This window comes from Sapajus apella, unplaced genomic scaffold, assembly GCF_009761245.1.
Source record: "Sapajus apella isolate SASKATOON/1434 unplaced genomic scaffold, GSC_monkey_1.0 scaffold39, whole genome shotgun sequence".
Lineage (NCBI taxonomy): Eukaryota > Metazoa > Chordata > Mammalia > Primates > Cebidae > Sapajus > Sapajus apella.
In genome coordinates this window covers 2,554,700-2,578,695 of record NW_022436979.1, presented here as the reverse complement: position 1 = coordinate 2,578,695, position 23,996 = coordinate 2,554,700, and the positions used below count along the sequence as shown (strand labels likewise).

The following is a 23,996-nucleotide window of genomic DNA, read 5'->3' as shown; positions in this document are numbered from 1 at the left end:
CAGTGCTGTAAGAGATTGATTAGGTCAAGTCCCTCATTTCTTCAGGTTTAGTGTCAATGAATCCTGGGTGTCCAAAGTGATCCTCTCAGGGTCCTGACTAACGAATGCTAGAGCCAAAATGCTGAAGCTCGGCACCCCGTCTCCCACATGGGTGACCTTTTTTTTCTAGAGCACAAAGCCTCTCCAGTTGTTCTGCATTTTTCCTAGTTCAGGATACAAGAAATCTGATGTAAAATGAGGTAATGAGAGATTTAAGTTAGGAAACAGGGTTTCCTAATGCTGAAAAAACTTTAATTACTCTCCTCATTATCCAAATGATTCACTAGAATTATTCATCCATATAAGGGGAGAGGCACTATGTCCTCTGAGGTATAAGACACATTGGAACAGGACAGAAGCTGAGTCAAGAGTACATGATAATGTGGACATGCCTAAGAACCCCTTCTTGTGAGGTTCTGAGCAGCAGGCTTCAGGCAGTGCTGAGTCCCTTTCCTTCACCCTTAGCAGATCCTGCTAGGAGTGGTGAAGGCTTCTGAGCTTTCAGCAACACCTGGGCACTTCCTGCCTGGACAACCAGGGCCTAGGTCCCTGTACTATCTTCCCAGGGCTTAGCTCTCTCTAGAAAGCACTTCACTCTCTCAACCTTGAATCATCTATACCTGGAAAGACGGAGTTTCTAGGGACACACAGAGAAACGTCCTTGCCAGTTCAATGCCTGAGAATGCTTCAAGTATAAACATAGACATAATTCTCTGCCTTGAAACCTACGTTTAAAAAGAGGATATGATTTTATTCAGTAGGAATGATAAAAAGTGGTTTTAGAGCAATGATCTTGATGACTTGTAAATAATTCCTCCTGATCCTTCTGTGACTTGGTGGTTCTTTTAGTCATGCCATTTTCCGAAATCCCGAGGCTGTATATACAGTTGCCCATTCTAAATCAGAGGGCTCTCTTAATAAGAACAAAATTTTATCATCCTCCCATTCTTCAGGACTTTGAGGATAAAATCAAACATTTTAATGTGATCTCTGAAGCTCTGCATAACCAGGTCCCTGCTTCTCGTCAAGCTCCTTCTGTGCCTCTCATATCTGTGCCTTCTGAGCACTGGGCACATGGGCTCTGCGGTAGCTCCTTGCAAAGCCAGGCTCTGGGGAGTCTCTAGGCCCTTGCTCCTCCTGGAGGACTCAGCACTCTCCTACCTCAGCCTTATGTTTCCCCACAAACATTACTTTCTCAGAGAATCCCTTTTTTTAAATTAGACTTCATCAGATTTACCACCTAAAATCAATTTTAGAATGGCAAACATTTTTTGGAGACATTACAACTGTAATTAAATGATATATATCACAAATAATATCATCACAACTGTACTTAAATAACATCTATCTATTGATTGATTCATGAAGGTAGGGTCTTGCTCTGTTGCCCAGGCCTCTGGTGGGAGATTTCAGCAGGTGGTAGAAGACAATCACAAAATCAAATAAAGCTAGTGCGATTTTGTTTTATTTTAAAAATCTTTTTAGAAACAGGGGTTCACTGTTGCCCAGGCTGGAGTGAAGTGGCATGATCATAGCTCACCACAGCCTTGAACTCTTGGGCTCAAGCAATCCTCCTGCCTCAGCCTCCTGAGTAGCTGGGATGACATGCCACCACCTTGCCCTGCTAAATAATTTATTGCGTAATTAGTTTGTTAGTTTCAGGTTCCCTGAAATACAACCTCTGAGTGCAGAAACGATTTTTGTGCATGGCCGTGTTCTTAGCCTCTCACACATGGCAGGCTCCCTATAATTGTTTTTAAATAAATGCATACATGAAATGTAGATGAAGGAAAAAAACACTTGCTTTGTAAAAAGACTATTTTCTTTTTTTTTTTTTTTTGAGACAGAGTCTCACTCTTTTCTAAAGGAATTCTCAGTAAGACCAATTTTCCTATAAGTTTCCTTTGTGTATTTCAAATTTGATTGAGCGGAATTCATTGTGTTTGATTTTATAGGAATACTTCCATTCGTAAATAAGGTGTATGCCTGTATATAGTTCATGACGCATGGAACATTTAGAAAAATTACAGACTTAAAGAACAAAAATAAATAGAACAATAAAAAAGAAACATTGGGATGTTCTTTTAGTGACCCTCATGCATTGAAATGTCACAGCAATTTTTACTAGCTAAAATTTTAATACAACATCCCAAAGTTTGCCCAGCTTTTCTTCTCTAAGAAAATTTCATCCAACAGTGACAAGAGGCTCACATTTTGTGGAGAGAAAGAAGCATCATAGCTTGTATGGTTCTGACATTATAAAAATGAAGAAAGCCATGAGGAAATGAGATGAGCTATGCTGTAATACTGAATACTCATCTGGTAGCATCTTACTTGAACAAAGACATATAAGACATCTGTAAAATAAATTTTGGTGAGGAAAGGAAATCAGAAAATGATTTCTTATGTCAAATAAAGGGAGTTAGAGGCTTACTTATCTGTACTCAGGAAACTGTGTCCAGTATACACGGAAAAATGTTATTAATAACCTTAATTATGATCCATTTCAATCTAATTTTCCTATGTTTTGATTTCCTAAGGTTTTGATTTGAGGGCATTTAATAAATTACTAAATCAGAAACTCTTTTTACTGGTGATAAATTCTGTTCTTTACAGTTACCTAAAAATTACAAAATCACAGCAATATCTCCCAGAAGGCAACCCCGAATTTCATTTACACTCCTGGATCTACTTAATACTTCGTTAAATACAAATACAAACCATTTTGTTTGTGGAAACTCATAAAATGATGAGGCAGCAAGGATAAGATTACTGGGTCCCCTGGGTAATAAGGGGATATTTCATAAATGGCTTCCTTTGCAACTTTTTTTTTTTTTTTTTTTTTTGGTCTCAAGTAACTAAAAAAGAAATCCAGCTCTTACCTTTCAAACCACAGAGTTTGGCTAACACAGTTGGTAAAAAAGAACTCTTAGGCTAAAATCAACAAGATGAAATTCAATGTAGGTAAATGTAATGCTTGTATCAGAATCTGCAAAGGAGGCTGGGCCCAGTGGCTCACATCTGTAATCCCAGCACTTTGGGAGACTGAGGCAGGTGGATCATTTGAGGTCAGGAGTTCAGGACCAGCCTGGTCAACATGGCAAAACCCCATCTCTACTAAAATACAAAAATTATCTGAGTGTGATGGCAGATGCCTGTAATTCCAGCTACTTGGGAGGCTGAGGCAGGAGAATCACTTGAACCCAGGAGGCAGAGGTTGCAGTGAGCCGAGACTGTACCATTGCACTCCAGCCTGGATGACAGAGAGAGACTCCGTTTAAAAAAAAAAAATTGCAAAGGATTTTTAGAAATTGTCAATTGTATTTAATATTATATATAAAGAATGATATTTAAAATGTACTGTTTAAGGAATAACAATGAAATGAATCCTGTGAATCTATCCTCGAGTCTATGAAACGAAACATTTCTAGTACTTTAGAAATACCTCATATTCTCTCCCCAATTTAATTTTCATTCTCTTTTGAGATAATAATTCCTTCTATTTTCTTTATGTGTTTGCCATACATGTATGTATCCTTAAAAAAAGCATTCTTTAATTTAAAACAATTGAGTAGTGAGCACACATCTTGGTTGCCTAAAGAAAAGGTAACCTTGTCACTGTTAGGAAAAAGAATGCAAAACCATCTTGGGCCATCAACTAGATTCAATGTCTTTGAAAGTTTCCCAAGGCCCCATGGGGCACTCAGTGGGTAAGGTCTTGAGTGAGTCCTGGGAAATGTAAGACTTGCTCGGTGGTACAGTCTGATGGGGCCTTGTGTGGGCATCCAGCAGGAATGCAGGTGTTGATGGAGATGGTATCTCCATATTTTCTTTTTTTTTTTTAATTAAAAAATTGTGGTTACATAGAAGGTATATATATTTATTGGGTACACGACATGTTTTGATATGTGCATGCAGGGTAAAATAATCACATCATGGAGAATGGAGGATCTGTCCCCTCAAATATTTGTCCTTTGAGTTATTCAATCCAATTATACTCCAATTAAACAATCCAATGACATGCTTTCAGTTATTTTAAAATGTACAATTAACTTCCTGTTGACTACAGTCACCCTGTTGTGCTATCAAATACTAGGTCTTCAGCCTTTCTATTTTTTTATACCCATTAACCATCGGCACTTCCCCCTACAGTCCCTCAACACCCTTCCCAGCCTCTGATAATCACCCTTCTACTGTTTGGATTTTTAGATCACACAAATAAGTGAGAACATGTGATGTTTGTCTTTCTGTGTCTGGCTCACTTCCCACAATGATCTCCAGTTCCATCCATGTTGTTGCAAATGACAGGAGCTCATTCCTTCTTATGGCTGAATAGTACTCCATTGAGTATATGTCCCATATTTTCTTTAGCCATGCATCTGTTGATGGACACTTAGGTTGCTTCCAAATTTTAACTATTGTGAATAGTGCTGGAATAAACATGGGAGTGCAGATATCTATTCGATATACTGACTTCCATTCTTTTGGGTATATATCCAGCAATGAGACTGCTAGTATTTTCTGCTTTTTACCCATTTATACCTAGTGTTCCATTATTGGAACGCTCAGCATTTGGGAGTTATTTATATCCTACTGATCAAGGTCATCGCCAAGGTCTGATTGCAAAAATTCAAAAAAAATTGCAACCTCAGACCTCAGGCATAGATGGGCTAATTAAACTCAACGTGGCCAACTTCCAGATGTCAGGACCGAGTCAAAGCAGAACACTTCTGTAGGGGTAGGGCGAGTGTCCTCAGCTGACCCAGGTGAAAGTCCATAGAGGGGAGAGCAGGACAGGCCAAGTAGAGATGAGATTTTTGAGTTAGGCTTACCACTCTGCCATTCTGTCATCCAAGTAAAAGACGGGCTGGACCAGAGGCAATGCACCTCCTCATTATGAAAGCCTCACTGCATTTGTCTCTTGAGAGACGCGGCTCCAAGCTGAACTTGTCCTTCATCCTGATGCACAGCGGTCACCCTCCTGGGGGTGCCCTTTGCCTCTTGCATGGATGTGACCTCCTGCTTCCTGTACTCCACCTCCACACCTTATCCTTTCTGGGTTAATTCTCTTGCTGTGGTGGAGCACACTGCCTATAAAGGCTTCTAGAGGAAAATTTGGAGGACCTTACAAGTCTGAAAATACCTTTGCTAGATTTCCACCTGAAGTTTTGCCCGGGGACAGAATTACAAGTTGTAGGTAATTTTACTTCACAGTTTTGAAGTTTTTGCATCATTGTCTCTTGTGTCTAGGGTGACTGCTGAGAAAACCAACACTATTTGCATCTTGCTAGTTTGTATAAAACCTGATGTTTTCTCCCTGGACACTTGTAAAATGATCTCCTTGACCTGGAAATTATGAATTTCTCGATGATGTGCCTGACTCTGTCTGGGTTTATTCCATATGTTGTGCAATCAGTGGCTTTTTTTCCATCTGAAAACTAATAATTTTCAGTTTGGGGGACTTAAAAAAATTATTTCATCAATAATCCCCTCTCTCTCTTCTTTCTTCTCTCCTCCCCAAATCCCAGTTATTTGTTATGCATCTCCAATTTTGCTGCCTTTTCTCTCTTACATTCCTTCTTTGTCATTTTGCTGTGCTTTGTGGGACATTTGCTTGTTTCATTTCTGCGGTGAACCTTTTCATTTCAAGAACTCTTTGTTTTTCAAGTGTCTGCTCCTCTCTTTTTTGCCTAGCTTTTCGTTTTTATTTCTTGGATGGAATGATTTCCTTATATCCTTTAGGAGAGATTTTGTTTGTTTCACGTTTTCTTCTCTTTGCAAATCCATTTTCTCTATGTTGTCTTTTGGGAAGGTCGCTTATTTCCCTCCATATCATTCACGCCAGCGGCTTTTTCCAGATGCCTTTTCTCTCTGCTTGTCTGACATGGCTGGGAGTTTATCAAGCTCTGAGTACAAGAGAGGAACTCACCACTTTGGCCTTCCCTAAAGCACAGTCCAAGTGGCATCTTTATAAACTCCCAAATCGTTATCTTTGAATTTATTTTTTCTCCTGGGATGTTCAAATTGCCCAGAGAAGAATCCTTCAGTCTCTGCTGAGAGAGGTAAAGCTCACAAGCTGGAAAGTGAGTCCTGGAAGAGGACTGGTAGTAGGCACACTTAGCATTTAGAATTCCAAAAGTCAATTTTCTTTTTAGTATGTACTCAAATGTGTCTTGCGCCTTCCCCCCTCCCTCTCAAGCAAGCTTGTCCCACATGTGGCCTAGGACAGCTTTGAATGTGGCCCAACACAAAGTCATAAATTTTCTTAAAACATAAGATTTTGTTTTAAAAAACAGAGTTTCGCTCTTGTTACCCAGGCTGGAGTGCAATGGTGCGATCTCGGCTCACCGCAACCTCTGCCTCCTGGGTTCAAGCAATTCTCCTGCCTCAGCCTCCCGAGTAGCTGGGACTACAAGTGTGCGCCACCATGCCCAGCTAATTTTTGTACTTTTAATAGAGATGGGGTTTCATCATGTTGACCAGGATGGTCTCGAACTCTTGAGCTCGTGATCCACCCGCCTTGGCCTCCCAAAGTGCTGGGATTATAGGTGTGAGCCACCGTGCCCGGCTGAGATTTTTTTTAAGCTCATCAGCTATCATTAGTGTTAGTGTATTTTATATGTGACCCAAGCCAATTCTTCTTCTTCCAGTGTGGCCCAGGGAAGCCAAAAGATTGGACACTCACACTCTAGAGAGTAAACCAAACTTTCTTCGTTCATGGAACTCTAAGTATCTCAATACTTTTTAAATGGGCACCTAAGCCAAAGACGTAACTAATAGTTATGTTTATTATGTAGTTATTTCCAAAGAACTTAGTAAGTATTTCTGCCTAAACAACATCGTGTTTAAAAATACAGGTAAATGGAAATAAAAATATTCTTATTTTATTCTTAAATAGCCACTATTTCTTACTAATGGCTATGTGCATCTTCTGGGCACTAACCTACCTCTCTTGGAATCAGATTGGATGAGCCAGCTTCATTTCATGTTTCACATGAATTTTCATGAGGTACTTACTTTTTATCACACACTCATCAAAAACTCAGTTTTGCAAAGAGATTATGGAATAGAAAAGAATGGAGCTGATCTAATGTTGAAATTCTGAACTAGTTCAAGCCCATCACTGTGTCATAACTGTCAAACGTGAAGTTTGAATATGTTTGCATAAAAATTTTCAAATATATTACAGCCTCCCTGTCAGCGTGGTGTGGAACCCCAGGGCATCCAGGGTTCGGAAACTATAAGTTTCATATGGTCTACTTTATTCAACCCAGAATCCTAACCTAGAGCATGCATTTTTTTACTGCATACCATCTACTGGGATCTCAAGAAACATCCCTATCATTGCCCTCTCACAACAGCACCTTAGAACATTTAACTACGTGTAACTTACATTATATTCTGAATCACAGAATCAAAGCCTAGACTCTACTGTACAAGATCTTGGATGGGTCACATTGGTTAGCAGAAATTCAAACTGAAAGCAGGAGGCAATATACTTTTATATGTATAATTCCACAACCAGTAAGACGCGTTTTTGTGTTTTTAATTTTGCATGCTATTAGACAGTGCTGTAGAGGTAACTCAATACAGTTTGTGGCTGTTTCCAGACAGCTGAGTAAGAGACTGAGTATTAACAGCTGTTAAATGAATCTTCTGTGCCCTCCACCCCCAGACTAGTCTTTGAAGGATTCTATCAGCACAAAGTCAGAATGTCAAAGAAGAAGGCCAGAGAAGGTACTATGACAAACGGATATTGGTCTTAAGTAAGCTGACTAGCTATTAATTCACAAAACAGTCTGCAAAGATTTGTGATGCAAGCTGGCTGCTGTCTAGACAGAGAGGGGAGTGTAAAACACATCAGACAGATACGACGCAGTGGTGACAAGAAAAACCTGTTTCAGTTGCACAGATGCATTTGGAGACAACCGGCTATTGCCTTCTTTATCTAAATATCTAAGTCCTAATGGGGCTATATCTAGGTACTAGGGAATTTCAATTTTATTTCGGGAGCTTTAAAACATCTTGCCCATGAATAAGGAAGAGAGTGAAGAGAAGAGAAAAAAAAAAGAAATAAAAAGAATGAGGGAGTGAGATGGAGAAAGGAAGAGAGGGAGGGAATGAAGGAGGTGAGGGGAGAGAAAGAGACAGAGGGAGAGAGTGAGAAAGAGTGACTGTGTCAGAGGACAGGAAGAAGGTAGGAAGAGAGAGTAATAAAACCAGAATGCTTAAATGTTTTCCTGAATTTCAAAGGCTATTTATGTTTTAGCATTTGGAAAATATCGCTGACCTAGTCCTATAAAATTTATCTCTTGCCTCAGATGTATTGTAGTCATGTCTGTTTTTCTTCCTTCCGCTTAACAATGGCTAAAAAAAAAATCCAGTTATTAGGGAAGCCAGTTCCTACATACTTCTATATAGTTGGATAGTTCAGAGGTCCATTAGATATAACACTCAATCAGGTCATTTAAGGAAGGTAAATGGTCATATTTATTTTTTGTTTTTTCCTCTGACATAGCAACTTCAAAGTTAATGTAAGGAAAACCCTTGGGAACTAGTAAAAGTATCATAACTAGTTTTGGCAGGCAAAACAAAACATTGTTTAAGCACAAATATGCTGACACATTTGCTTGTCCCGAAGTTCTGACTCATAACAACTCATTTAATTAGTCACTTGAGTAGTCATTTATGTGTTTAAGGGTTTTTTGTTGTTGTTTAAAAACTATGATCAGGGATTTTATTTAATGCTGCATGCTAACTGCTCATTTCCTGAAGCAGAACATTTTAACACTATAAAAGAGAAAGGAGAAATTATTGTAGCGTCATGGTAAATACAACTGTGGAGAAATCATCATAGGTCAGGAAAACTCAGTTATTAGTTTTTAATGGCTCCTGACTATACAGTGTTTCTTTTGTATATTGACAAATTTGCTTGAAATATTTCTCTGCCAGAAAAAATTTTTCAGAAAATGTTATTATTGTAGTTGGAATGAAGGGGTCTGTTTTCTTAAATGCTTTCAGATCCAACTATGTAAATAAGAAAATTCAGTGAACACACAGAGGAAAAATGTTTCTGCATTGCTAGGACAGGGGTTTAAAAGGAAGGCCTTCCAGATCTTGCTCTTTTCTACATGATCTTGCTGCAAGAAAGCAAATGGCATTTCAGGACGTTCTAGAGGTCAGGTGATTCCATGAAGATCTTTAGGACTAATTTTATTAAATGATTCATGATCAAAACTATATCGTAGAAGCAAAACAGCGAACCGTAACTGAAACAGAAGGAGTGCATGTAGGGTAAGGAATGAGGAGGCAGGGCTCGGGGTAGATGTTTCCTTCCTCCCTCCTCATCCAAATGTATTCCTCCTTAGCCAGCATATTCTGAGTGTTTTCCATTTTCAAATACACACATACTGAAAACTAAGCTGTGCAGTTTCTAAGCAGTGTTTTGAATTTGTAGATGACGGTTAGTTTGTGATTTTCCAACTTACATTATGAGAGACATTGGATAAATCATTATCACCTGTGTGTGTGATGACACTATAAAACACCACAATGAAAAGAGAGTTGCAGAATTCACTCAGAAGGCAAAATGCAACGTCAAAAGTTGCCTTAACTCATGCCAGTAGTAACATTTTTACAATTTTTGGCTCAAAATTTTAGTCTTATTTATATACAAAGCATGAAAAGACATAAATTCCTTTACAGGTTTGTTTCACATAAGCTATTTCTTATAGATAAAAGATATTTGCTTCCTACTTTTGTATCTGCCTGCCTATTTATTATCTATCTACCTACCTACCTACCTTCCTACCTACCTATCTAAAGTTATTTAAAATGGCAAATGCAAAAGATGTATTTTAACTATAGATAGATAGAGAGGCAGAGAGACAGATATAAAAGTAGGAACCAAATATCTTTTATCTACAAGACAAAAGACAGATAGATCCTGTAGGAAATCCTCCCTACAGGATTTCCATATTATCTCATACAGCAGATTTAATATCAGAAATTCCATGTATCAGGGAACTAGCAGTATGCAATTTTATTCAAAGACATTTCACAGACAAAATATGCAGTTGTGTATTTCCACAGTCTGGAAAGTGACTACAGTATGTGATGTGGTGACTGACACATTAAGTGGGGTGTTTTGCTCTAGCTGTAATTCATGACAAGAGGGCAGCAGATCAATCCCAATTGTTCCCTAAGGATGATACTCGGCCTCCCTTAAACTTTGGACCCTAATAGGGTCGAACTCTTGCTTTTAAAGATCCAGTACACAGACATGAGAGGTTCAGGGACTGATTACAGTAATCTAACCTGCAATGGTCTACAGAGAACTTTCCGGTTCCCCCAAGAAGGGTCAGAGCAAGGTCACGGCTCCTAAGACACATGTGGCAAGAGCCGCTTGACACTGAAGCAGAGGCACAAACAGGAGAAACAGGAAAATGACTTGTTTTTTTACCCTTAAACTGCAACTCTGCTGGTGGGAAAAACACGAAAGAAAATAGTCTTGCCGAGGACATACGATGAAATACCTAGACAAAAATTTGTTTCCTTTACAAACACCAGTTCAGCCTACAGGGAGCTATAAATATGCAAGAAGTCTGAGGCAGGGAACAGCTGGGCCCGAGGCTCCTGGGTCACACAGTACTGTGATCCAGTCAAACGATCTGATAATTAAGAGTGATCGGGGCAAGATGACTTTCTTCATGCTTGTGGAATAGTAAAAGTTTATGGCTCAGAGCACATAAATGAGAAATGTGGGGGAGGGTCCATTTTGCTTACCTCTTTGAGCTGCTCTCATCTGAGACACATTTCTAAGCTGGGGTTGTTAGTGGGTTCTGATCAGTACAAACACGCAGTAGATTGTCCTCCTCTACTGGAATTTTAGGAGGATGTTTTTTCATCATCGGTTTAGTTTGCTTTCTGAGCCTATAAGACTGTACTGTAAAAAGTCTGAAGTCACTGAGCTTGACCTTCTTGTCTTAATGGAACTTAATGTTTTACTAATAAAGACGCTGATGTAAAATGCAGTGTACAGACTCCATGATAAAGAAGAGATTGTCTTTTAGGGGGTCTCACATTTCCAGGGAACTACAAAAACATTGTTCAGCTTATGGCTTTAAGATAGAAACAAAGAACTATTGAGGCCCAAAAGATACATAATCCACTCCCCCCAACCAAAAAAAAAAAAAAAAAAAAAAAAACCTAAAAATTTTCTTACCAGGTTCAGCTGTAGATCTAGGTTCTGTTTGCCACATGAAAAAAATAAATGAGAACAAAGTATTAGAATTGGGTTCCATTAACAACAAAACCTATTGGTTCCTTTACATTACCTTGTCTAGGACATGTCTGAAGAAATGTTACAGTCAAACTTCATCATACAAAAGATACAGTTAAAGTGATAGTAGATCAATTTATAGTTCTATAAATATAGAAACTCAAATTCCTGTATCAACTTACACTAGAAAGTTTTTCCAATGGCAGTTCACAAATGGGCTCTAGGAGCCTTGTGAATCTCTTAAAATTATTCATGCATATTTGAGTACAAATTTATATATGCATTTTTTGAGGAGACTGAATATATAACTTTCATTAGAGTTCAAGGGGGTCACAGTTTCCATACTGGATCTCAACATACTGTAGATGATCTGATCTCACCACTCTTTGAAAATTGAGATCAATTCATCTCAATGATTTAGCCCTTCTTGAAGCTGGAGAGAATACAATGGTCAGATTTGGTGATGTGGGCACTTCTCCTTACTTTTCTGTAGAATTCGGAAATCTGGGGAGTCTTGGATTTCACTCCCTTGCCGAAACCACTGGACCTGCAGAGGGAGTGCCCCTCGGACCCGGCACTCCAGAACCACCACCTGGCCTTCTGCCACAGCTGTGTTTTGCAGTTCCTGAAATCCAAGGAAAACGTACCCCGTGAGACTGTGGAGCATTTTTAAGCAATTTATCACACAGAATAAAAATTCCGGCCGGGCGCGGTGGCTCACGCCTGTAATCTCAGCACTTTGGGAGGCCGAGGCGGGTGGATCACGAGGTCAAGAGATCGAGACCATCCTGGTCAACATGGTGAAACCCCGTCTCTACTAAAAATACAAAAAATTAGCTGGGCATGGTGGCGTGTGTCTGTAATCCCAGCTACTCAGGAGGCTGAGGCAGGAGAATTGCCTGAACCTAAGAGGCGGAGGTTGCGGTGAGCCGAGATCGCGCCATTGCACTCCAGCCTGGGTAACAAGAGAGAAACTCTGTCTCAAAAAAAAAAAAAAAAAAAAATTTCCAAAGCTTAGACAAAACAGATACAAAAACAAAATGCAAAGCTTGCATCATAAAATAATTAGCATGAACTCAGGTAAGCATAAACACCTTTGAACCCACTGATTATCAGCTTTTCACGCTCTCCAAGTCATAAATTGAGTCAAGTTTACCATAAGTCCTGTAGAACTTTCTGGCCTGTCTGCAAATTTTCATTGACTGTTCTGCATTTATGGAATTTGACAGTAAACACTGTTAACTTTATCTACATTTAAGAGGAATTGGGTGGAATGAGAATTTCTTAAAACAATCACAATCTAAATAAACGTAGATTCTTATGAAAACCAGACAATTAGAGACAAAAGACATGCATTTGTTGTCACATCCCCTAGCCTTTTCATGTACCCCCTCTGCCCAACTAGTTTCCTGTGTCGAGTTTATTTAGAAAAGGGGTTTCGATATTTTCTCATTTTGAGATTCTGAGTAATGAAACAGGCTGCACTTTTTCCTTATTGACCTTCATTTCCTCCTTCCTTGCTCCCGGCTTTTTTGTCCCTGACCACACTCCAACTCCAGACCAATAAATCTTTACAATCTAACAGATTAGAAATTAATTGGGCTTTATAAATACAAAGAGGTAAAGCTTTTATACTTGTTCTTAAATATCAGGACATTAATATTTCCCTCACATATATCTTCTCTCTACCATCCTTCTCCAGAATTAACTGGCAATGGGGACTTTTAAACTTTTTTACTATTGAAACTTCTGACTATAGAATATTGGATTTAGGCCAGGTATAGTGGCTTACTCCTCCCAGCTCTTTGGGAAGCTGAGGCAGTGGATCGCCTGAGGTCAGGTGTTCAAGATCAGCCTGACCAACAAGGCGAAACCCCCCCCTCTACTAAAAATACAAAAATTAGCTAGGTGTGGTAGCACAAGCCTGTAATCCCAGCTACTCAGGAGGCTGAGGCGGGAGAATTGCTTGAACCCGGGAGGCAGAGGTTGCAGTGAGCCGAGATCGCGCCACTGCATTCCAGCCTGGGTGACAAAGCAAGACTCCATCTAAAAAAAAAATATATATATATATATATATATAGGATCTAATGTAGAGTGTACGACTCTTAAAATAACTCAAACATGATAAAGTAATTTATCCACATATAGACCAAAAGCAAACAAATTCACCTTAGGAGGTGTGGGGTTTTTTGTTTTGTTGTTTGTGTGCATGTGTGTATAAATTAAAAAACAAATCTGCAGCCAATGGCCTGCAGTAAGTGTGTTAAAACCCCGAGGAAATTCTAAGGCCTATGATGTTGGCAGAAAAACTATAAAAGTCCAATGTGAAGACAGAGAAGACATTTGATAAAAATTTTGGTAGTTAACTAGACCGTCTTTAAGTAAAAAGGTTTAGATGATCAAGTATTTCTGATTGGATTCTTCTTTCTTATTTTTCAATGAAGAAAATCTCTGGTTTTAAATCAAATTTTTCTTCCTTTGTGACTGGGTTCATAGAATAGCTAATTTATTAGCTCAAACAGGGTAAACGTCACTTATGAGGGCCAGCTTCTATGGATTAACCTATTAAATGTCTCTAGGCTTGTCCAGGAAGCCGTTCAGACTACAAATGGCATCAAAATATTTTTTATGCTTCAGCTTTGAGGCACCAAAAGAGACTTTGATTTATTCCTAAGATTATGCTTTTTTTTTTTTTTTTTTTTTTTCAGTGTAAAAAAGTCAGAGATGTAGGAAATGGGTATCCACCAAGCAACTTAGGCAGTCAGAGCTCCACGGTTATTCCAGGATTACCATTTGGATCCTCCTGGAGCTAACATTTTTATCTATCTTGGCAAAAGCCATGGCTAAACATAGTAAGCCATTAGGAGAACCTTCGGGCCCACAGCAAGGAGTCCCAGAGGAGATGAAAAGTCAACCTTTGCGGGAGCTGCACCTTGCAACCTGGATCATCTACTTCATGTGGGATCTGGGGGCCCTGGGGGTTTCAGGGTCCATATAAAGGCCCTCTTGCCACACATCAAGTCCACCTGACATTGTGATTCCTTGGAGGGGTCTATTTGGGAAGAAATGTCGCATGTACGTCTATACTACCCAGAGTCCTGTGGTCCACAGCCCACCAATCTGCCAGGTGACCTGCAGGCAGAAGCACTGGCTCTGCCTCTCATCAGCTGTGAGACCCAGGAATCTTTTCCAGAGCAGCATGAGGAAACAGACAGAGGCAATGCTCGGATTGTCAAAGCCAGCCCACCTGCCACTCACTGTCACCTTCGAGCCTAAGAGAAGGACCAACGAAGGTGCGATAGGTGACAGAGTCAAGGCTAGCTTGAGTTCCAGAGGAGATCAGCAGGATTATTTTCTAAACCTACCCCTCCAAAACGAGAGCCCAGGCCTAAGAAGGACCCTGCAAATCAGAGACAGAAGCTGCCTAAAGTGAGAAAGTTTGGAAAAGCAGATGCAGCAAGGAAGGGAACAGCCCTACAGAAGAGAGATGTTCCCTGGTCCAGGCACAGAAAGTAGAGGGCTGGACAAGTGGCTCTGAGCTTCCAGTGGCTCTGAGCTTCCGGTGAATCGACAGTCTGAGAGTTGTTAAAAATCAGCCTATATAAAAAATAGAGTTTTGTTTTACTTCTCTTTAAAGCTATACTGTTAGCACAAAGAATGCTTCATGGTTTTCTTCCAGGGAAGGGGGAAAGACCGCTAATAGAATGTCTATGTTACAGGAGCAGGATTGCCATGGAGGAAACAGGATTTTGTATTTAGTATATGAGAGTTCCTCTTGGTGCCCAGGAGGAATTCCGTAACATCTACACACACCAGACCCATGCAGGAAAGCCCAGACATGAAAGAAAGCAAAACTTCACATCCTCTTTTCCTTCCCTTGGGCCACCAGCATGGACTTTATTTAAACCAAGATGTGTGTTGGGCCCTGGCACCCCCAAATCTTGGTTACCAATGTCTTGGTTACCAATACATCGGGCAGCACACCCTTTCTGGTGATGACCTTGAGAAGCTGCTTGTGCAAAACTCTTAAACTACATTTTAAATGTGGAGTATCCACCCTCTGTAAACATTTTTTGTTCTAAAAATCAAAGGAAGACTTCACTGGTTATCCTATTGGCTTAGTTTTTGGTAGGGTTTCACACAACTTCTTTCTTTTTTTTCTTTTTTTTTTTTTGAAATGGAGTCTCACTCTGTCACCCAGGCTGGAGTGCAGTGGTGCAATCTCGGCTCACTGCAACCTCCATCTCCCAAGTTCAAGGGATTCTCCTGCCTCAGCCTCCAGAGTAGCGGGGACTACAGGCACGTGCCACCATGCCTACCTAATTTTTGTATTTTTAGTAGAGACAGGGTTTCACTGTGTTAGCCAGGATGGTCTCAATCTCCTAACCTTGTGATCTGCCTGCCTTGGCCTCCCAAAGTGCTGGGATCACAGGCATGAGCCACCCCACCACACAACTTTTTTCTTAGCAGTCTACCTTTGAGGATAGTTTCCAAGCTGTTATCACCTGTTATCATCTGTCGCCTGCACCCGACTGAAAATACTATTAACTGCTTATGAGAGGATCTTTTATACAGCTTGGATTCAGCTGGCTGAAGAGAAAAAAAAAAAATCATTCCCTATATGGAGATTACACAAATGTTTTTCTTTACTGCCTCACAAAAGTTTTATAGATTTGCTTTCATATTTGTCTTTAGTTAACTAGGAATTGATTGTTGTGAAAAGCATAGGGTAGGAGTTTAAATGGACACATTCTCACCTGTGCTGAAGAATTCACTCTTTCTCCAGCCATCTGCAAGTTTCTTTAGATATTTAGTATCTTTGTGGAATATATTTTGGGTATGCATCAATTTCTCTAGCCTTGTACCAGTACGATACTGTCCTAATTACTATACCTTACAATGTCTTGCTATCTTATAGAACAAACCCCACTCCTTCCTAATATTATGTTATCTTCCTTCCTCAGATGTACCCTGGCTATTCTTAGACATTTTTTCCCTCCACACAATTTTGAATCAGGTTGCTAAATTCTATATCAAACAAACGATTAAAAACCAGGAACCTATGCTTGCTTTAGCAGCACATATATACTAAAATTGGAATGATACAGAGAAGATTAGCATGGCCTCTGTGCAAGAATGACATGCAAATTCAAGTGTTCTATATTTTTTAATGTGGCACATATACATCATGGAATACTATGCAGCCACAAAAAAAGAATGTGTTTATGTTTTCTGCAGGGACATGGATGAGGCTGGAAACCATCATTCTCAGCAAACTGACACAAGAATAGAAAACCAAACACTGCATGTTCTCACTCATACGTGGGAGCTGAACAATGAGAACACATGGACACAGGGAGGGGAACATCACATGCTGGGGCATGTTGGGGCTGGGGGCAAGGGGAGGGAGAGCATTAGGAGAAACACCTAATGCATGCTGGGCTTAAAACCTAGATGACAGGTTGATAGGTGCAGCAAACCACCATGGCACGTGTATATCTATGTAGCAAACATGCACGTCCTACACATGTACCCCAGAACTTAAAGTGAAAAAACAAAAACAGAAAGAACAACAAAAAAACCAGAAACCTGTTGGAATTTTAGCTAGACTTACATTAAATACAGATTAATCAGGGAGTCATGACTTTCCAGTCTGTCAGTCTACAAGCATGGCATGTCTCTTCATTTATTTGGGCCTTTAAAAATGTCTTTTAATGGCTGGGCATGGTGGCTCACACCTGTAATCCCAGCACTTTGGGAGGCTAAGGCAGGCAGATCACCTGAGGTCAGGAGTTCGAGACCAGCCTGGCCAATATGGGGAAACACCGTCTCTACTAAAATACAAAATATTAGCTGGGCATGCTGGAGGGCACCTAAAATCAGTCCCAGCTACTTGGGAGGCTGAGGCAGGAGGATCACTTGAACCTGCGAGGTAAGAGGTTGCAGTGAGCCAAGATTGTGCCACCGCACTTCAGCCTGAAAGACATAGAGTGAGGCTCGGTCTCAAAAAAAAAAAATTCTTTTAATAAGGCTTTATAACTTTCTCTTAAAAAGGAAGGAAAAAGAAAGAGGAGAAATGCTATATGGAACCACTTCTGACTTGAGAGATTGACCAATGAAATTGATGTCATTCAGACTGGCAATGCAAATCCCCAACTTAGGACAAATGGAAAATTAGTCAGTTTTTCTGAATTACCATAAAACTCGCTAGCTCTCCCAAGCAATTTCCAACACAGCAGTGTTTTTTTTGTTTTGTTTTTCTGTCTTGGTTTTCCCACTAGATTTTATGCTCTATCGGGTTCCTGCTCACACCTCTCAGAACCCACCACAAGATTATAGTCAAATGGCAGTCGTCCAACAAATATCTATTTTAATCCCAAAGGTAACCATGATAATCAGCCTACTAATCTGCTCATTTTCATTTTTAAAGATTGCTACATGAAGTCACATCTAAATGAAATTTAAGGACCAAAGCAAACACAGAGAATGAGACTTCCAGATGTCAGACCTTTGTAAAAACAGGAGGAAAGTAGGGGGTGGTGGTTCCATCAGGTCGGCACAGATATGAAGTCGGACTGTGAACCTGCAAAAGCAGAGACACATGGATCAAATTCTAAGTATATAAATTGCTGAAAAGATGGGCTGAAGAAACCTTTCATTACGGGGACCGCCCCACTTGAATGAAACGAGTGAATGAGAGTATCGCTATACATCATTTTGCTCGTCTACTCTTACAGGACAGACATTGTTCAACTTCCTCATTTCACATCTGTTACTCTTCTCTGTTCAAAAGAATATTCACGGTAAAAGTTCCCTGGGTCCTTGGGGGATCCACAAGCTTTTAAATGCTATTACCAAATGGGTTTCTGTGTGTGGGACTTCCACATGGGTCTTTTTAAAAGTTCTTATAGACATTGTATTTTATTTTTAAATACAGTTTGGATTCATTGCATAAGAGGCATTGGCTATTGGCAGTGGAGGGTAAATTATCAAACATCTACCTATCTTATTTAGCTTGTACTCTTTTTTGATATAGGGATTATGGGAAAGGAGAGAAAAGAAATATTTTTTTATTGATGTGCAAAAATCACAGGTGCTAAAATACCTATTGAATAGCATTTATCTCTGGAGAAATATAAGGATCTCAGAGTAGTGAATGGAAAATATTTCTTTGTGTACTCTCCCTTATTTTTAAATAATCTGGATTTATTCACTTATATAAGTGGTTGTTAGCTTCTTAACCCAAGATGACAGTGATCTGGTATTGTGTATCTAAATATGCCACAGGACATCATGAAGAACTTCGGTAGAGCAGTAGAGATGCTAGGATGGTAATAGAGCTTATTCATCACCCCTGCAAGACTTTACTGGCCTGTGATTCAAGAGGTCTGAGTTTCACTTTTCACTGTCTTTTTAGGTCCCCAGGATATGTGAACACTCTTATAGTATTAATATTTACTGTATGCCAGGGACTGTTCCAAGTGTCATATGAAGATTAACTCACTGGATCTTCAGGACAAACCTATGAGATACACGGTGTTAACATCTTCATTTTACAGATGAAACTAGACACAGAGGGGTCACATCATTTGTTTAAGGTCCCTCTGTTAAGAAGTGGGTGGAAGTGGGATTTGAACCCAGGCAGTTTTGACATCACATTGCCTGCAATAATAAAGTGATGAAGTTTCTCTGGGTGCTTCATTCTCCCAACTATAAACATGGGGTAAATTACCTTCTATTCCATGTCTTTGTAGAATTTAATCCACTTAAAAATGCACTCTTTACATTACTATGGTATTGACATAAGCATACGTGTATATCTTTCTGTATCCCAGGCTTCTGTCTTACACCTAAATCTATTCTGTCACATTCAACAAGTGTTTCACGTATAACTTTCCTCCTTCTCAGACTAGTTTATAAACTGTTTGGGGATGGGGTGGGTGACATTTTGTTCTCCTGCCATGAAATGCCTAGCATAGTACTAAGCACTCAACAAATATTTATCAATATTTAAACATCAAAAATTGCCCATCGATTTAATTAAATATTTCTATAAATTCCACTCTGGTTAAGGGGTTTAAAGGAAATATGTATTATATATGCCATCTCTGAGTAACTGATACTGGTTGATTCAAGGTTTATGGACCCAAATGTCTTCTCTCTACTGTTTGTATTTTCCACATATTGAGAATATGTATTAGTCTCTATAATGACTCAAACACCCCTGAGCATTCAACAGGTAATAAAGGCTGAGCGAGGACATGGTGATACTCATCTGACATACTCATGATTTGGAGCAAATTTACATTTCAAGTCTGGGGGGAAAAACCTTTCTGTGAGTGTTGTCTTTGAACATATTCATTAAATCATGATTTAGAGCCATCCAGATACAATGGTTTTATACTTTTTTTTTTTAATTCATGTTGTTTGTGTTTGCAGAGTAAACTCACTACAATTACTTTCCAGTAGTTTACATTATTGTTCTTTCATGGCTATAGCAGTCTTACAACAAAATAAAAGCAAGATCAAAAAGCATGGTGAAGTCAAGGAATCTGAGTTGTTTTTCTTATTTGTTTAGCTTTTAGGAGTGGGAAAGCTTTTTGTTGGCATGCAGATTTTTCTTGTCTTTTAATTTGTTTTAAATGAGCTAATGAATTTGGCTAAATAAAAGAGCATACACATGTGAGGGAATAATCAAATTGTTATAGCTAAAACAGATGCCATTTTATCAGATTATCAGCTGTTAGAGAAAGAAGTTCCCAATGGAAAGGCAAATTGTTGACTAATCAGTGATGTGGCTTTAGTTAAAGGTTATTTTTAGTGAACTGAAAGAAGAAACATTACCTACAATTTTCTTTGCTCCCAATTTTTCATCCACTTAGAAAATATTTCAAGGGAGTATACTAGTTAGAATTAAAGTCGTATTACTTCAAATTCACAAGTTTGCTGATGAGTTGGACTCCTTATGGGCCCTGGCTCAAGGCACACTTACCTGCTGCACAGGGACAGATAATGGTTGAATCACAGCCGTGGTCACCCCTGTCTTTGGAGATGATGATCCTATTGTCAAGGAAACAGAAGTTGTTTTCTTTTGAGCTCTGGAAAATAGAAGGTGAGTGCTTAGCCAGAATTTTTTTTTTTTTTTTTTTTTAGCAGAGATAATTCTTTGAAACATTTCAACAGAAAAGCTGGGTGTCTTTTTGTATGCTCAATCCACTTCAACTGTAATTGCTTCCGCAATGGGAATGCATAACCTACAGCTAGAATAGCTGTGGTCAGTATATGCGTGTGCCTTATAGACATTTAGCAAAACAAGTACATGAGTAAAAGAAAAGTGACTAGATGTAACTGAGACATTGTTGAAGACGCTAAAGTATTAAACTTGAAAATCCTAAGAAAATATTTGGAAAAAATAGCTGTGGTCAGTACATGCATATGCCTTATAGACATTTAGCAAAACAAGTACATGAGTAAAAGAAAAGTGACTACATGTAACTGAGACATTGTTGAAGAGGCTAAAGTATTAAACTTGAAAATCCTAAGAAAATATTTGGAAAAAATCCTATCTTTATTAATAAGCAGATATTTGAAATGTTTAGGGTTAGGGTCCTATATTTAACTCAAAGTTTTGTTAGTCTATTTTAAGTCTAGCAGCTGTTCTTTGTTCTGGTTTCTAATTTTGTTTTCGGAATCTCGGAATTTTTGTGTTTTCTTAGTGCATGTAAGTTAGTAAGGTGTTCAGAGAAGACAAGAAGAGCTGGTTTCTAGGCCCAGCTTTGCCAAGTAGCTGGCTGTGAAATCTGAAGCAAGCCATGTAACTTCCCTAAACTGGAGCTCTTCATCAAAAATCAGGGGTGGTAAAATAATCTTATAGGGTCCCTTTAGCATCACTGATTATTTGATGCTGAATGGATATAATTTTTATGTACATACTATCAGATAAAATAAATTTATTAGAACAGACTCAGTATTTATGGACTTTTCTATAACACAAATTTCTGGTAGATTTATTTTTGCAAACCAATTAAGATATTAACATTTTAAATAATTGGTAGGTCTTCGTAGGAATAACTAACTTTTGTGAATTTCAGGTACATGCTCTAAATAGAAATAGATTGTATTCAAATGAAAACCTACTTCTGGCCTAATTAGATATTTTCCAACTTGCATAAATAAATTGGCCCTCACAGTTTAGTAACGATTTAACTGATTTTCTCTTAATGTGACTTCTCTTTCCATACATTTATAAGTTAGATGGCTGTCTTTGAAACTAACATTGTATACGGTAAAATTCTGGCCTATCAATGATAAAATGCAGACTTCAAAATTCAAATTTACAAGTTAAAAATTGGGTTTGGGCTGAGCATGGTGGCTCATGCCTATAATCTCTCCCAACACTTTGGGAGGCTGAGGCAGAAGGATCGCTTGAGTCCAAGAGTTTCAGACAAGCCTGGACAACACAGTGAGACCCCATCTCTACCAAAAAATAAAAAATAAAAAAAAGATTAGCCAGGTGTGGTGGTGCATGCCTGTAATACTAGCTACTTGGGAGGCTAAGGTTGGGGGACCACTTGAGCCTGGGAGGTCAAGGCTTCAGTGAACCATGCCGTACCACCGTACCCTAACTTGGGTGACAGAGAGAGACCCTGTCTCAAAAAAATATACTGTGTTCCAACTTCAGTATTTGATCTCTGATTAACATCAGTTGACTTTTTTCTTCAAAGCACAGCAAGAATAGTTTCCTACCCAGCCATTCTGTTGCCGTTGTTTCTAGATAACTGATGGAATTGTAGGCACTTACTGTGGCATAGCTCCAGCTTTTGATTTGAAAGCTAAACTTTCACCGTCGGAATCTGTTGAACTGGCACCTAGGAAAGCATTCAAGATAATGGTAAAGTTAAGATATCAGTGTTATCTATAATAATTGCAAAGAATTATATTCCCCTTAAGTAAAATAAAATACAAAGTCTTTTTGACCTAAACACACAATAAAATAGAGTGATTCAGGCTCAGACCATTTTTTTATTTGTACTGTTTCTTCAGAAACGTATTTTTAAAAAGTACTACTACATATATATTTCTTCAAAACAATATAATTTTAACAGCATATATATTATTAGTTTCATTTTTATCACTGTGGTCATCACAACTGTACTTTTAAATGGCTACAAGCGTTGAAATAAAGGTGTGTGTGTGTGTGTGTGTGTGTCTGTGTGAAGAACACCCATGCTTTTAAACTGTAACCTTCTACAGAGATTGCAGGGTAAGGACTGATAATATCTTTATTACTCATTAATCAGAAGATGCTTTCTGGCTCTTGGGTACAACTGAGTATGATGGTGGCTCTGTTCTTGAATAAGAGGGCCTTTGATTTTGGATCATGGCTTCCCAGATTCACTTGCCTTATTACTGTTCTTAAATAAAGGATGGACTTACCAGATATTTAGTCAAAAGGTAAACTGCAGTCAGATTTTGATGTTTACATATTTCATGTCAAGAGATTTTAGGTGACAGACTTTACAAAACTGCAAGGGTTCAAAGATAAGTGGTACCTTCCTAAATGCCATTCCCAAATACCATATTATATCTGGATGTGTATTGTTCCAGATAAGTTTTCTTTTTTTTTCTTTTGAGATGGAATCTTGCTCGGTCACCCAGGCTGGAGTGCAGTGGCGCAATCTTGGCTCACAGCAACCTCCGCCTCCTGGGTTCAAGCAAATCTCCTGCCTCAGCCTCCTGAGTAGCTAAGATTTACAGGCATGTGCCACCATGCCTGGTAATTTTTTGTATTTTTTTTTGGTAGAGATGGGGTTTCACTATGCTGGCCAGGCTGGTCTCTAACTCCTAACCTCAACTGATTTGCCCACCTTGGCCTCCCAAAGTGCGGGACTACAGGCGTGAGCCACTGCACATGACCCAGATAAGTTTAATACAGCATATCAACATATTTACATTTATGTACCTATTTATACAAATGGATTCACATGCCATGCACACTTTGCATTTGGCTACTTTTGCCTATCAGCAGATTTAGAATATGTCCATTCACTCCATTCTCTTGGATAGCTGCCTAGTATTTATTCTTCCAGTGACTCTACTGTGAAATGTTTTCCAGTCTTTTATTGACGTTGAAAACAGTCATGTTTAGGTAACTCTGCTGGAATGTCTGCTGTCCCTTCCTATTCATTTCTGTATCCAGCATTCAGTGCAGGCTTTCTTCACCTGGTTCCTGGACTACCACAATGCATTCTTGTCTTCCTATCTCCTCCTTCTCAAAGTCATCTTTGCCCTTCCTATGTCGGGCTGATTTTCCTAGGGCATGCTTTCCCGGTTAAAAAACGAGATGATTACAGTCTCTACTCAGTACATTAAAAATCCCCAAATTTGTCATTTAATGACTCTCATAATTTCCAACTTCATTTTCTAGCTCTATTTGCCAGAACTTCTTGGTCTTCAAGTCATGTAACCCTAATTCAGAGAGTTGAATTCTCTCGCACACCTAATGTGTGCACTCCATAGGTAAGTAAGGGATATGCAGTGAAGATATACACACACACACACACACACACACACACACCACACTCCCCCACATCCCACCACACACACACACACCCCCCACACCCATACTCACTCCACCACACACACACACCACACTCCCCCACACCCCACCACATAC

The 23,996-nt window shown here is 39.2% G+C and overlaps 1 protein-coding gene and 1 non-coding gene across 10 annotated transcripts in view; one reads left to right on the top strand and one right to left on the bottom strand.

The window, feature by feature from the left end:
- Window positions 1–23,996, bottom strand: part of PALLD (palladin, cytoskeletal associated protein) — a 452,487-nt gene that overhangs the window by 226,650 nt on the left and 201,841 nt on the right. For all 9 annotated transcript variants that reach the window (XM_032298624.1, XM_032298625.1, XM_032298622.1 and 6 more), the window contains 5 exons: window positions 22,122–22,188; window positions 20,313–20,418; window positions 17,829–17,903; window positions 11,804–11,945; window positions 11,264–11,287 (listed from right to left, as the gene is read on the bottom strand). In XM_032298624.1, coding sequence (XP_032154515.1) covers window positions 11,264–11,287; window positions 11,804–11,945; window positions 17,829–17,903; window positions 20,313–20,418; window positions 22,122–22,188 — 414 coding nt within the window. The remainder of the gene's footprint in view (window positions 1–11,263; window positions 11,288–11,803; window positions 11,946–17,828; window positions 17,904–20,312; window positions 20,419–22,121; window positions 22,189–23,996) is intronic.
- On the top strand, window positions 16,383–16,488 carry LOC116565314. Its single transcript, XR_004275379.1, has one exon. It is a non-coding gene; the product is annotated as a U6 spliceosomal RNA (small nuclear RNA).